The following is a 15836-nucleotide window of genomic DNA, read 5'->3' on the forward strand; positions in this document are numbered from 1 at the left end:
CAAAGGTTAAAACAATTAACTTTATACACATATTTTAAGGCTCTGTCACTTGTTTATACAGTATGTATAATGATCATCCCAATGATTCAATATTTTTTTCTCAAACTACTATACGACTGCTAAGAGTCATAAAATATTAATTATAATAAGAGTAATCTCCATCATCATTTATATATATTTTAACATGCTATGCTTACGATTGATGCCGTTTTTCCTACAGTCAGGAAGGTAAAATTAATAATGACAGTGCCACTTCAAGCATGCATATGAGCATTAATGACAAGATTAAAATTTACCTATGCATGATGGGGGACTTGGCTGCCAAAAGAATCTGTTGTCTACTTGAATGCAAGTTATTCTTTCCTCCCCTTGTAATTCATAGCCGGGGTCACACTGAAAAATAACAGTATCCCCTGGTTCTCTTCCATCCCCATTGCGAGTGCCATTCATTGGAACCCCGGGGTCTCTACACGCTGTAGCCACAGAGCCTAAAGACAAAATGTAGAGTACTTGGATGATATGCTAAGTAATAATATAGGACCACTTCTATAGGTACACATGATCATTAAAAAGCAGATCTAGGCTATCTAGAAAACACTGCTAAATGTATACAGTCTACTTAGTTCACCTTGGTGCATGGTTTAAACCATTGCCCATGAATCCTTGCTGACAAACTTAGAAAGAGTGTGTTAGATTTTTCTTGCTGTCTATGTGCCTAGATGAGGAGATGCATAATTTCTATGTGTCCAAGAAACCATTGTCACGGAATCAGTTGAGCATACTGGTTGTGGTCACAACACTTAACATACCACGCAATTCATGCACAAGCATGTGAGCCTTTGTTTTCTTTTTACTTTTCATGATCTATACTGCTGTCTGTATCACTCACAAGGCCTAGGATGGGGTGTTATTTTAGGGTAGTGAATAGTAAAGATCCAGTGGTGAATCAGGTTTGATCTACTAAAGAAAATAGGGTGTTCCCTTTGCAATGGGATTTGCACTTTACAAGTGAATTTTCCCCTAAGCTTAGTGAACGAGGTAAAGCTCTGATGACTTCCATCATCCAATCACATAAAAGCAAAAAAACGTTTTTTTTTATTATCATTGCTCATGATTAAGTGCACTTTGCAAGGGAATTATCCCCTAGCATATTAAATGTGGAGAAAATTAACTTTGAAAAGTGCCTATTTTTGCAACTTGTAGCCTATTTGCCTCTAGTAAATAAACCACCAATTTTAATCTACCCATTTCACTGCAGAATTAAAACCATAATGTTCCAAAACAAAGAACTAGAAGAAATATGAATTGTGAAATGTGAAGTGAAGCAAATTGTATCAGTAATTACTTAAAGCATTATCTACATTCACATGCAGATTGTTTTCTGGAGTCCAGTTTGCTGTTGTCATTGGATGGAAATGATCATGCGGGTGTTGCGCTAACAAGAACTTGTAGTCAATGACCATTAATTAATATACTGTATATGCATTACACAGACACACATTTAAACTCAGGTCCCATTCTGTATTCATCTTATAAGGTTTAATAAAACATGCATCTCTTTGGATTGATGTATTACATACTCTTCTAGTGTCTGCTTGATTGGTGACTGGGGCAGCTCTGTGCATAGATTTGGAAAGCAATGAAGGGGCATTATTGAATTTGGATAATTTTTATGACATGATGAATTCATTATTTGTTTGGGGATACATTTTTTCCAGGTATCACTTCTTCTGCTTCTTTATTTTTTTAATATGTTTTTTGTATGAATTTCAGGTACTCCCAGGAAGATGTTTTTTTCTATAAGATATGTAACTAAAATTAAATAAGCAACATGTTAGTAAATGAAAACCTGCCCCCTCAAGCTGTTGAAGAACTACAAGGCCCAATTTGCCCTGCAGCTTTGATAGCAGCTGGAGAGTGGAAGGTTATCTAAGCCTGCACTATATGTAATCAATCATTAGAAACTTTCATATACATTTACACTTTCCCTGGGGGTATTAAGAATACATCTAATACGTTAAGCGCAAAACCTACTGAATTATTTCTTCTTTGTTATGCAAAAGTGATCTAATGACATCTTGAATTAACTGCTAATAAGAAAAAAAATATTCACACCTTACCTTGACATATAATTAATGAGATATACATCTCATTAATAAGATATACATTTGGAAAACTTAATTTCTATTCAATCTGCATTTCACAGTGATAATTACATCTCTAGTAACATTAATGCCACAGCATAATTTGAAAATATTAGGACTGTTTAGGCAATTGTCATCATTTTTATAGACCAATATATGCAAGGTGAATCATATAAACTATTTGATCCATTTGCAGGAAGCCAAATAGTTGAATCCTAAACACTAGGGCTGAATAGGGAGTATACATATGCAGCTACTTGTTCAAACAAAATAATAAAAAAGTTAGACAGGTGAGTAACTGTTCCCTTTGCATACTTATTAATAAACCACATAATTTTGCACAGCTTATATTTAAAGTGAACCTGCAATCAAAAAATGAAGATCTTAAAATGTTAATTGTGTCTTAGCAGTACCCAGACAATCTACCTTTTGCCTGAATTTTCCCCCCAAAAAAGCAGTGCATTCACATTGCAGTTGTATATCTGTAGTGTGAGATCTCAGGTACTGCTGCCTCGGACTTCATGGGGTTGATTTACTAAAGGAATATAGCCTGTGGGAATGGATTTTCACATTGCAAGATAATTTCCCTTAGGTTAATAAATGAGGGAAATCTCTGTTGACTTCAATCATCCAATTATGTGAAAAAAATAATTTATTTTTCCTTTGTTGTGATTGGATATCCTTTGCAAAGTGAATTTTTACTACAGTCACTAAGCTAATGGAATATTCCTTTGCAAAGAGAAAAGCCTATTTGCTTTTGGTAAATCTCCTAGTCTCATTAGATAGGAAGTAAGATTTGGTGCTGTCACTTTAGTGGTTCTTACTGTTCTCCTCGCTGGAGAGGGAGCTGTCATGAGGGTCTGCAGTATCTCCCTGCTTCATCAATGTTGTGGATCTGTGCTTGCTACTGCTCTATGAATATTCCCCCATCAGTCAATAGATCACAAGTCATCGAGGGGAAACTCAGATATGAGAAAGCAAACTTGATTCAACTTCACAAGAAATAGGCTCCAAAATTAGTATGAGGATTTCAGCCCAAATGGGTGCACCTTTTAAAGTAAAGTCTGCAGATTTAATTTGCTAAAGAAGTATAAGGCTGTTCCCATAGCAAAGCAAACATTGTAACACGTAATGTTCGTAAATAAGATGAATCTGTGCTTACTTATAAATATCAAATCATTGGCAAAGGAAATAAAAAATTGATAGCACAATTTATGATTGAGCAAAGTTTCTTAAATACTAAGCTTACTGAACATTCACTTTCCTAGGGGAACACTCTTAACTCCTTAAATAATTGTGGCAACATCATGTAGACATAGCAAAAGGTAGAAGGAAGAGACAAAATAAGAAACTGAACAACTATAAGTTCACCAGTAAAATATGTTTTGTCTCTTAAATCTTACAAAAAAGACTTTGTCCTTCTTCCTTGGGTAATATTACATAGATGAAAATGCTATATGACTTGCTTAAAAAAAGAAAATCACAACAGATATAAATCAAAAGTTCCTCTGAATCTGACAGAGTTCAAAAGTTCACAAGAAAGGAAAAATAAATTATAAATGTGTTGTATTTTTACTGAATTTTCTTTATAAGTGCTCTTCTAACTTGTATGAAATAAAAAATATCCTAGATCAAGAATAGTAAATAAAATATAAGCTGAGTTTCAAACATAGGTACAGCTGTTACACTATTGCCATATGCAACGGGAAGGAAAAACATAAACTCTGCGTAAGGAATAGCTTACTTGAAAACTGAATGGCAAATCCAGATTTGCTGATGTAAAAATCTGTATCAAATTGTATAGTCACGACATTAAGAGTGCTATGAATTCCTTCCGGGATAAGAGAGCCACTGATTTCCTTCAGTAACATCTCATTTTCAAGGGGTCCATCCCAAACTCTCAGGATGTCATGCGATGCCTCAGTGTCAAATGCAAGAAACTGAAGACTGTAAAAAAAAGAAAGAAAAGTGTGTACGTTTTTATTTGGTATACCTTAAACGGCATGTAAACCCTAACAATGAGCTCCTGTTATTTGGTTCCTTCTGGTTTATTGCATATACAATTGAAAACATTTTGTTATATCTGTTCAACAAGTGTAAAAGATACCTTTTGATCTTGGTTGTAATATTGTGAGCTGATAAGTTCCTGTACTCTCTGCCTGTGCTGACTGATATAAATTACATTGTTCTCAGCTATCTCTGAGGATTTCAGAACCATAGTATGAATTAGAGGCAAGGGTTGAAGTCCTGTAATTTTATATTGTTACCCTGACATAGTAGAGTGAGTGTTGCTGGCAGAATCACCAGGAGAAAACAAGTGAAAACAAGCTTGGATAAAAAGAAAATAATGGAGCCAACACATATAAGGACTGGTCATCTGCAGTATATTATAATTTTGTGCTTTTGGTTTCAGATAAGCTTTAAAATGGCTATACTACACAATATCTGTTTTTCAGCTGACTTTTGATCTTAATAACAAAGAGAATTTTTAAATATGTGGATTGTGAATTTGTCCGTTGCTCTGAAGTTTGTCCTATTCCTCCAATTACCTAAAAGCTTGTAGTTGAGCAAATACAAACAGAATGGCTTTAAAGCTAATTTCCAGACAGATATTAAAGATATGCTTTCATGCAGAACTACATTAAATAATAAGATAGTATTATCATTATTTCAAGCAATGAAATACCTGGATCTGTTATTAGTCTTTTGCAATTTCCTATGTAGCAGCACTAGGAGAGGAAAAGGCAAGAATGGAAGCCAGACAGGTATGATGAATATGAATGCATGAAAAAAGAATATGCTTATAGGAAGAGAGGGCAGAGTAAGAGAAAGATAAAGTCAATTGTTTGCTGCTTTTCATTTCACTGTCTAGTCAAAGACATGTAATTGTTATTTAAACCCTTCCTGACCAGTGATGGGATTATCCCGTCATGATTGTTCAGTTTGTTAATGACCGGTGACAGGATAATCCTGCCATGTGGTACCATGAGTGCTGGTCTAAGAAGGGACCAGCGCTCATTGAGCTACTGCTGTTGATGGGTCCCTTGGGGTCCGAGGCAGACCCTCAACAGCGGAATAGGTCATCACAGCCTTGTGATCACAGCGAGAGCTGATTTCTGTGATCGCTGAGCTGTGAGAGTCAAACAGCTCATTGTGTTTTGTAAGCTGCTAGCCGGTTGTGTGCTACAAAAGTGATAGAAAGTATCTCTGAGGAGAATACAGTATTCTCCTCAGAGATACTAAGTATTAAAGCACCTGTAAATAAAAAAATAACCCCTTAGTGCCCCGTAGTGTAAAAAAAAAGATTTCAACATTTTAAAAATTTGTAAAAAAAGGAAACAAAAGTTAAAAAGTAAAAAAAATATGTTATATTCTAAAACAAATAAGTATTTCTATATGCATATGTCACATCAAATTAAAGTCCATTTTGTCGGTATATAACATGTGTAGGTGCCATACATGAGGAAAATTTAAAATTGAGGTTAAACAATCACAACAATGGCAAAATTGCTCCAGTCCCCAGCAGCGAAAACATTTTCTGAAGCTGTGTCACTGAGGAGTTAAAGAAGAACTTCAGGGGAAAATTATTGTTAACCCTTGCAGTGTACCACCCACACTACAAGGGTTACATGCTCATTTTGGTCTAGGGAGGAAATGAACAAAGTTATACTCACTCGATCCTCTGAGTTGGCTCTTAGACTGGTCCCTGGAGCCTTTCTGATCCTATAGAGTCTCATAAATGATCATGTTCTATACACAGTGTATAGAACATGAGGACACTGAGGGAAATTCCATTGCTTCAATGTAGGAGGGGAGAGGCTAGAGGGAGTTCTGGCATAGCCGGCTGGCTCATAACTTTGTTATTTTTTCTCCCTAGACCAAAACAAGCAGTTAATCCTTGCAGTGCTGGGGTAGCCCAACTGCAAGGGTTAATAATACTTTTGTACAGCAAAGGAAAATAGGTCTCCTACCAGGACTGTATTGTGTAGCATAGCTTTGTAAATCTCTGAACTGGATGGACAGAAATACAAATTCTTTGGAAGGTAGAAAAGCTCCCTCATGTGTATTTCATCTGCATATTAAGCTCTTTTATTTTTAACAATACGTCTTTATTAAGGTTTTTTGCATATGATAAGACAGGATTGCAAAGAAATACTACGGTTTACAGGTCACATAGTGCCAATGGCTCAAGTATACAAAGCAATCGGTAGTATTACAAATGGTGTAGTACAGTGGTATGTGTGTAGAACTGCACATTGCATACATTTTATAACTACAGTAAATGCCCATGTTTAGTGTTATGGTGCTGCTCAGCGCAGAACCAGGAGATGGTGTCGTTAAAGCTTTTTTGTCAAATAGTAGGTTTGCATCTTAATGGAATGATGGGAAAGGAGGTATGGATGGGGAATGACATACAAACATGTGGGAAGAAGGGGAAAGGAGAGGAGACCTAAAACAGGTTTTCGATGCATTGAGATGGGATAAGGTATGTTGTAGGTGTATCGTTCATCGTCTAACATGAGCCACTCTAGTTTAGGTATATGCTAGAAATTTATGTGTGGGGTTCCAATCCAAAAGTGTCAATATAGGATTGGGATAGGGGATAGTATTGGCCATTAGTTAGGCTGTTTGGGGACAGTTAATATTTCGGGAGCAGTCGGGTAGTACATCGGTTGTCATTCATCCAGCAGTCCCATTCCCTGAGGAATTTATGATCTTTTCAATGTGCTCTAGCAAAAAAGATATTCAAAGTGGGAATTTTGGTTTATAATTTCTATTACAGTGGACAGTGTGGGGATCGTCTGTTGTTTCCATAGTCTGGCAATGGAGAGCCTAGCTGCAATAATGTTGTGTGTCACAAAGATTTGTGAGTTGGTAGGCCAATCAATCACCCCTACTCCTAGGAGGGCCATTTGTGCACAGGGTTCACGTCTTATTTGAGTGACCCCACTGAGAAAGTGGAAGAAGGTATTCCAGAATGGTTGCAGCAGGGGGCATTGCCACCAGATATGATACAGTGTACCAGTCTGTCCACAGTTTCTCCAACAAAGTGGAAAGGTTGATGGAAACATTTCATACAATCTGTGCGGGGGATAGTACCATTTATGGAATATTTTTAGGGCTGATTCCCAGTGTGTAAGACATCTTGATGCCTTTAGTGTCCATGCTATGTTTTGATGCCAGGATATAGGGGAGAGAGTGAACCCCAGCTGTTCCTCCCACCACATCATAACAGGAAGTTTTTCATCACTCAGTGGAGTAGCCAATAGCTTATAAAAAAGGAAATACCTTTCATTAGTGGCGAAGCTGTAGAGAAGAAGGAGATGGATTGTCTATGGAATGAAGTATCCCCAAGTTGAGCTGTAGATAGGTAGTGCCTGATCCTTAGATATTTGTAAAAGTCTTTGGTAGGTATGTTATATTGTTGGTAGTTGGCCAAAGGATTTAAGAGTAGAGTCAGAGAATATTTGGTCTAGGCGAGTGATACCGAGAGGAGTCCAGTGGGATATCCCTAGGTCAGTGATAATATGTTCTAGTGAAGAGATAGGGATATGTTTCAGAGTGTAGCAGTTGGTAAGCGGGGAGGCAGGGCCAAGTGAGGACCAGCCTTTGATGGCAGCGGAAAATGTGTCTAAGAAGCATTTTGCACAATAAGGAACGTAGGTCAAAAGAGACCGCCGTTTGTTCCATATGTGTCCATGGTTTGTTCAAGGCAGAAGTCCACCAATGTCGGATCTGATCCAAGATAGCAGCCTTGTAGTATAAGGCTAAATCAGGTGTGCCCAAATCTCCCGTGTGAGATTTGGGGGTATATAGGCTCTTTTTTGGCATCCGAGGTTTGCGATTATTCCATATGAATAAGTCGAGAACCTTTTGTAGGGAGGCGATGTATGAAGGCAGTAAGGGGATGGGTAGTGCCCGTAAAAAAAGTAAAAGCAATGAAGCACCACAAACTATCAATCCTCAATGGGAAATCCTCTTGGGCATGCTGCCCCAAAGAAGCCGGGAAAGCTGAGAGTCTTGAAAATAAGCACAAAGGGGGCACCTTTCCTGGTGCAGGTCAATTTTATTTCAATGAACATAGAGTAAAAACAGAATGGTACTCAAAGCCATGGAATGAGAGTTGACAGGCAGTAAAACATCCACTGGGCAATTCCTGTGTGTAGTGACGTTAACGCGTTTCCGGGGCATGCCCCCTTCACCAGAACCCGGAATAGGTATAGTATGTGAGGAAGTACAGTTTGGCCAAGGTAATTTTACCCGCCTATGAGACTGGAGGGTGGCAGAGGTCTTTACAGACATTTTGCATATTGTATAGAAGTGGGGTATAGTTTAGTTGCAAGAGTTTGGAGCTAGGTGATGTGATTTGTATCCCCAGATATGTGAAGGTGTCAGAAAATGCCCATGAGAAAGGGGAAATGGCAGTGATTGATCTTTTAAGTGAAGGGGTAGAATTAATTAGTAACATCTGAGACTTAGTATGGTTAATTTTGTAAAATGAGATCTCCCCAAACTTTGTTAGAATGTGGTGTACTGCAGGCAAAGATTGCATTGGATCTGTGAGGAAGATGATGACATCATCCGCGTAGAGTCCAATCTTATGTGTGACATTGCCAATGGGAATTCCCTTTAGGTCCGGAGACTGACGGATAGCCACAGCCAACGGTTCCATCATTAAGGCAAAGATGAGTGGGGAAAGAGGACAACCTTGCCTTGTGCCATTGTTTATGGGGAATGGGTTTGATAGCAGACCGGACGTTAGCACTCTGGCATTTGGTGTAGTGTAGAGGGCATTTATGGCGGAACCTAGAAAGTTTATTATGCCAAATTTCTGCAATACCGTTTGGAGATATCCCCAATGAACTCTATCAAATGCTTTCTCTGCGTCCAGTGATAGGAGCAGAGAAGGCGATATGGAGCGCTCAGCACATTGAAGCAAGTTGATGAGTCTCCTTGTCCCGTCCGGGGCTTGTCTTCCATACCGAAACCCGACCTGGTCTGAATGTAACCGGGCAAGGAATAATATGTAGCAATCAGTTAACAATTAATTTGGCATAGATTTTAAGGTCCATGTTGAGAAGCGAGATTGGCCTGTAGCTCGCAGGATCATCAGAGGGTTTGTTTGGTTTAGGAATAGTAACTATTAGTGCTTCCAAGGACTCTAGAGTCTAGAAATGTGTTAATGTCCGTCAAGGTAGACTGTGGGAGAGTTATGTAAATTGTGGAGGGATAAGTAAAATTGACTAAAGCAATTAGCCATATGCGCAGGGTTGGAGAGACGGTTCCCCTGGGCCTTTGTTAGGTAGGCTATTTTTTGGGATACCTACTTTGTTACCTTGACTGTAGTGAGTCAATTTCATTTTTTTATCATAAAGTCGTGTTGGGATGTGAGGAGGAGACTAAGTTTATGCCGGAGCTGATGTAATTCTCGAGCTATAGTGGTGGATGGGGACTGTTTGTGTTCTCCAAGTTGCGTATCTGTGCGAGGATGGAGGTAATTTCCGCAAATTCTTTTCTTTTTTTCCCTGGCCCCTATTTTTATGAGGATACCTCTAATAAAAGCTTTGTGGGTATTCCACACGGTAGTATGGCTGGGGACAGTGTCGACATTGGCAGCAAAGAAGGATTCCAACACAGACTGGACGCAATTCCTATGTTCTTGTTTGGATAGTAATGTATATTTAGCCTCCATATATTGGAGACATGGGGTGTAGAATTGGGGAATAGGCATATTGAGACTGGAGCGTGATCAGACCAGCTGATCAGGCCAATCTCAGCCTTAGTAACCTGCTGCAGAGTGTGTTTATCCACTAGGAAAGCATCCAGTCTGGAGTAGGAATTTTTGGAGTGTCAGTAGAAGGTATAATCCCTCTCCATGCCATATAAACATCTCCAGGCATCATAGAGATCATGTGAAGAAAGGATAGCTGTCAGTGTGTGGTCAAGACATCTCGATTTGCTCGATGTGTCTAGAAGTGGGTCTAGAATAGCATTGTAATCCCCACAGATCACTAAATGTCCTTGACGTACCGGGGTAATTATTTTTAATAGGGAGGTAAATAATTTATTTTGCCCAGAATTAGGGGCATACAAATTGACCAATGTCATCAGATGGTTGTTAGACTTTGCTATGAGGATGATATATCTACCCTGCGGGTCTATGATCGAGTCATGTCGGTGGAATGAAATGGAACTTTTAATCGGTATGAACAACCCCTTTCTCTTTTTCTCAGCATTGGCGGAAAAAATATGGGAGAACTCTTTTCTCTTACAGCTGGGGGGTTGTCTCTATGGAAATTAGTCTCTTGGACACATAGAACATTGCATCGAATTGTGGATGCTTCCTTCCACAGCATGTTACGTTTGGCCGGACTATTTAGTCCTTTAGCATTGAGCGAACTGATTGTCAAGGGCATAGGGAAGTATTAACTGGAGCTTGGAAGGTTTGCTGGCACCACATACAGAGAAGAGTAATGGCATACATCTGAGATATAGCAATGGTAAATGCATTTCCCACACAATAAGGCACTGCATCAAGTAAAATAAGCATAGTAGCATAAGTAGTACCGTAGGTGAGGCCCATCATAAAGCAGAAAAAAGATTCAATACCTGTAACGAAAAACATGTATAACATAAGGGTAAACAACTCGAGGCAAAACAGCAAGGTGTGCATAGCACACAGTAGGACGGAGGAAGTGGAGTTCCAGTAAAACATTAGGAACGGGATCCCAAAGTAGTGGGAACAACACCAACCGGCGTGGGGTGATTAACATTCTTTACCAGGCGGTTTAGGGATGCACAGTCAGCGAGTAGACCAGTCTTTGGGGACAGGTCGTGGTGTTTTGTTGACAGATAAGCTTTGAGGAGTGGGAAAGTTCATGCCCCAGGATTGCATAGTTTGTGCCGCTTCGATCGGAGTTAGAAAGGAGACCATCTTGTTTTGATAGGAGACAAGGAGTTTGGTGGGGAAACCCCACCTATAGGCAATTTTGTTTGCACGCAGTGCTGTGGTGATGGCAGCATATTCCCTCCGCTTCTGCGCTGTGGCGGCTGAGATGTCAGCAAAAAGCAGGATATGTGCTTACGGGTCTGGGAGAGATGTTGTTTGTCTAGCAGCAAACATTAGCTTTTCTTTAATATGAAAGAAATGAATTCTGACGAGAACATCTCTGGGCGTTGCAGCTGGAAGGTGCTTTGGTTTGAATAGCCTGTGTGCCCTGTCTACAATCAGATCCGCGGGGGATGGGCAGGGAGTAGGGCAGCAAACAAATGCTGCAGAAACACAGGCAGGTTAGAGGCAGTGACTGATTCTGGGATCCCTCTGAATTTAATGTTATTGCGCCTGGACCTATTCTCCAAATCAGTAACTTTGTATCAAGTATCTGTCCCCCAAAAATGGTATAACATTCATTTCAGTACAGTGTTGCATGACGGAATAAATGTCAGTCAAAGTACCTCAGCGCTGAATACTGAAAAATGGCCTGGCCAGGAAGGGGGTCTAAACGCCTTCAAGCAGTTAACTAGTCTTTATGAAATGTCTAGGAAAGTGTTAGTAGGGGAAGTAGTGCCTTTAAAGGTTCCTGCCCAAGCATAAAAATCTGAACGTGCCTATATTTAGCTGCCTACATTTTTCTTCACAACAGGTCTCAGCCTGTGATTGAGACGTTTAGTTACTCAGTTAAAGCCTAACTCTGAGTGTGCCCCCTCCCCTTTCCCGGTGCCTACTACCAGTGTTTTTTGCTTTTTTATTTTATACTTACCTTTTCTATATATCTTCAGATCATGTGACATATGGGGTTCTCTTACTCTTCAGATTTTATTTTAATGGTGGGCAGTCCTCAATGCTTTAGAGAGAAGTGCTGACATGATCAGCACTGCTCTATGCTTCAATACACTAAGTGCAGGCAGCAGTGGTATTGCCCCTTTTGGTAGGGGGGTGCAGGGGGGTCTATGACACCCTGCACTCACAGTGTGTCATTATACACCTAGCTTGTATGTCACACAATTCAACTTGGAAGACCAAGGAAATCTTGTGTCAGAAAAGAGGCGCTGCAGTGCACATCACTAAAGAGGAGGTGAGTATTGCAACCAGAGCTGCTTTTTTTTAAATGAAAACCTCCAGGAGCACTTTAAAAAATAGACTGCAGTTGGGATTTAAAATGGAGGGCTTGCTGACAAAGAGAGAATAAAATAAGAGAAGTGACCTAATCACTACAGTAAAGTATCTTTATTGCCCTGTCAGCAACTAGAGGGCAGGTTTCTGATCAAGCTGCAGTGGAGAATAGTGAGCTCACCAACCTTGCTAATGTCTGGCAAGGGTGAATGAGTCACAAGACTGGTTCAACAGAATTTAAAATCTCTTTGAAGTTTTAAACCCTAGACCAAAATGAGAACTTAACCCTTGCAGTGCAGGGGTAGCTCCATTGCAAGGGTTAGGCTGTTAACTGCCTGGAATTCTTCTTTAAGAAAAACTTACAAGTATGTATGTTGCTGTTTGTCTGCAGTTAAGCTTTAATCCACAGTATTGTGCTGCCCTTATTATATTAAACCATACACATTCAGTTCTTCAGCTACAAATACAACAGTTACAACTTTTTAAGAATTCCAAAGAAACACAATAAAAGTTGCATGATCATGATGTAAATGTTTTTTGTGTTAATCTGAGTTCATCAAAAGCCATGCAAGGTAATTTAAGGATTTTATATTCAATTGTCAATTACTTTCAATTTGTTTTAACAGAGGAATGTGATCAGCTCTGTGTCGGCAATTTGACATTACCATTTGTCACTGTTCTTAAGAAAAATAATCGAACACAAGCATTTGCAGGAGAAAATTACAGTAATGAAAAGAGCTAGTAAATCTCTGCTGATATTCTTGACAGTTTCTTGTATTATTTCTATTGCTACCCTTTAAAAACCTTTAATATTCTAGATACATCATAACGTCATCATCATCAAGTGAAGAAAGCATGCAGATCTGAAGGCATTGCCGGATGCTGTTCTCTTTGCTTTCCTCACTGAGACACTATTTTTTTCACTGACTGTCTACCAGCTATTGTTCCCAGGAATTTGACAAATTTTAGAAATTAACATACTGAAAAAGCTCCATCTCTCAACCATGCTCTTGAATATTTAATCAAGCAGCAATGAAGACATTGAGATTTACTTACACCTGTCAAGTAATTTCTACTGCTCCTTTGATAACTTATTGATACCTTTTCTATCTACTAAAATCTGCTCACCTGCTGTGAAACCACCTATAAAGCTCACTATGGTCCCATAAAACTGTTTGTTTTACTTATAGAAGTTTCAAAACACCTTGTTTAATAAGATAAAATATAAGTTTGCTCTACTTCTTTTAACAAGAATGGTCTAAATAAACTAAATGTAGGCTGTTGCTTTGTTCTTCAACAACCTGTTGTGGACTGAAACATAGCTCACTATTTTCTATGAAGTAGATAAATAATGTCCATAAGTAGTAGCTGAAAATAGATTTTAGAAACTGATTAATAAATTTAGCATATGTGGGTTTTTAATTTATTTAGAGGGTTATTCACAAAGCTAGCCGAAGGATCAGCTGTAGCTCCAGCTGATCCTTTGGCTAGCTTCGACTGCCTGAGCCCTTTGGTTCAGTAGAACCGAAGGGATGCTGTACAGCTCCAGAAGCTGGCTGGGCAGCTCAGTCGAGCGAAGGCATATGCTTCGGCATGGCTGGCTCTGGCCAGTTGCAATGACAGACATGTCATTGCAACTGGCGGAGGCAGCCGTGAGATCACAGCGGGCTCCGCCAAGTTGTTATTCATTGGCCGGGACCTGCTAGAAGACTCTAGCAGTTCCCGGTCAATAGGAAACAGTTGGGCGGAGCTAGGTGTCACTGCTAGCTCCGCCCAATTGTTTCCTTTTTTTAAATTTTTCAGTGATCTTTATTTTTGTTGTTTCATCTTTTAATGATCTCTATTTATTTTTTTTAATTATCTTTTTTTGCTTTTTTATTCAATTATATTTTTTTAAACTGTTTTTAAAAATCTTTATTTATTTTTTAAGATCTATCATTTATTGAACTTTTTAAACTTTTTTTTGCTACTTTCTTTGTCTACATTTTTTTCAGTTTTACTATTTTGCTCGGTACCACGGTGGTACCGAGCAGAGTGGCCGAGCCAAATGCCGCCGATCGGTAGTCGGCTATTAACTCACTGCCGTTTGGCCCCTATGAGAATAGGCTGAACGGCAGCGAGAAGCCTGCCGGAGGTTCGGCTCAGCCAATACAGATGCTGGATCGGCTGAGTCAAACTACTTCAGCGCTTCAGCTCAGCCGAACATGCTGAGCATGTTCAGCTGAACCGAAGCTAGCTGAAGCCAGCCAATGTACAGCTGATTTCAGCCGTTGTACATCTGAAATCAGCCCTACAAGCTTGAAGTGAATAGCCGAACAGCGATCGGCTCACTACACTTTGGGTCGGGTGTTCTCTCGGCTGCCTACGTCAGCTTTGTGAATAACCCTCTTAATTTCTATCCTGGTATGGCTATTGACTTATTAAACACAATTTTAAAAACTTTTCAAAATTTCAAGGACCCTGCAAGTACAGACATATACCTGATTATCTGCCAGAAATGCCCTCAGCTCTTAATTACCTGTTATGAGCTGACAACAAATCATTTTTTTGAGCGATGTCAGCCCTGTCCTGTTTCCTCTGCTAAACTACTCAGACCTACCCCAATGCTGTTCTTCACAACATAGAGACAATCATTATGTAGTGCAAATTAATGAATAGTGAGGGTGAATTACTCTTTTTTTCTTCCCTTTTTCATTATTCTGGATACACTGGGGATACCTCTGCACTGTGCAAATACTGAATAATAACTCAGCAATTGTAGGAATAAGTCAACTTCTTCATTGCAACTTTGCATTGTTTATCATTTTGGCCCTTTGTTCTCCAAGATTACATTGTTTACTGTATTGTGCAACTTGTCTTTTCTGTATTATTTGTTTTTTTCTCACATTAAACTCTTAATACATTTTAATCTTTAAAAAAGAATTGTGCCCAAGACACAGGACAACTCTTAATTTGTGACATGTTCGGTCGGTATTTTTTTGTAAACTTATTGAAAAAACATAACAAAATACTTTTAATGGGATATTTAACAGATCAAAAGAGAGCAAATAAAAAAAGTTTATTTTGGGCTTTACATACACTTTATTATATATGCATACACCTATATTGCAGCTCAATGCCCCATCCCGCAGTTGATTGGGCATTTGGATCATGGCACTTCCTTGTTTAGGGGAGCTCAAGGGTTCAGACAAGATTTGATCAGAACCTGAGCTCTACCCTATGTACTTCCAAAGTGATAATGGCTTTAGATAAAGTACATCCAATAGAAGGCTATTTTACTTTTATGTCTAAAAGCTGCAAATTATAGCTGAAGAAGATCTTCAAATGCTGGTTTGTCAGTTGATATCACCTAGTACTGAAAGGAAAATAGCATTGTAGCTGGCTAATGTAGCCTTCTGGAAAATCCTGTCAGACTATTGCCTGGGCAGCCCTACTTTTTCCCAGATTACATTAAAGCACAGCTTTTTTATGTGGATGTGTTAGAACTTCTGTCTCCATTTGTGATATTTCTGTCTAATTGGCAAGAACAGAACCGGAAGTAAAGAAAATCTCCTAATGGGACAGCAATTAAAAAATAT

The 15836-nt window shown here is 39.1% G+C and overlaps 1 protein-coding gene across 1 annotated transcript in view; it reads right to left on the minus strand.

Moving 5' to 3' along the window:
- CSMD3 (CUB and Sushi multiple domains 3) overlaps positions 1-15836 on the minus strand; it is a 576345-nt gene that overhangs the window by 355251 nt on the left and 205258 nt on the right. Inside the window, exons 23-24 of the mRNA XM_018567203.1 lie at positions 3889-4091; positions 297-488 (exon numbers count right to left, since the gene is read on the minus strand). Coding sequence (XP_018422705.1) covers positions 297-488; positions 3889-4091 — 395 coding nt within the window. The remainder of the gene's footprint in view (positions 1-296; positions 489-3888; positions 4092-15836) is intronic.

Source organism: Nanorana parkeri, unplaced genomic scaffold (genome assembly GCF_000935625.1).
Source record: "Nanorana parkeri isolate BGI_ZX_2015 unplaced genomic scaffold, ASM93562v1 scaffold1019, whole genome shotgun sequence".
Lineage (NCBI taxonomy): Eukaryota > Metazoa > Chordata > Amphibia > Anura > Dicroglossidae > Nanorana > Nanorana parkeri.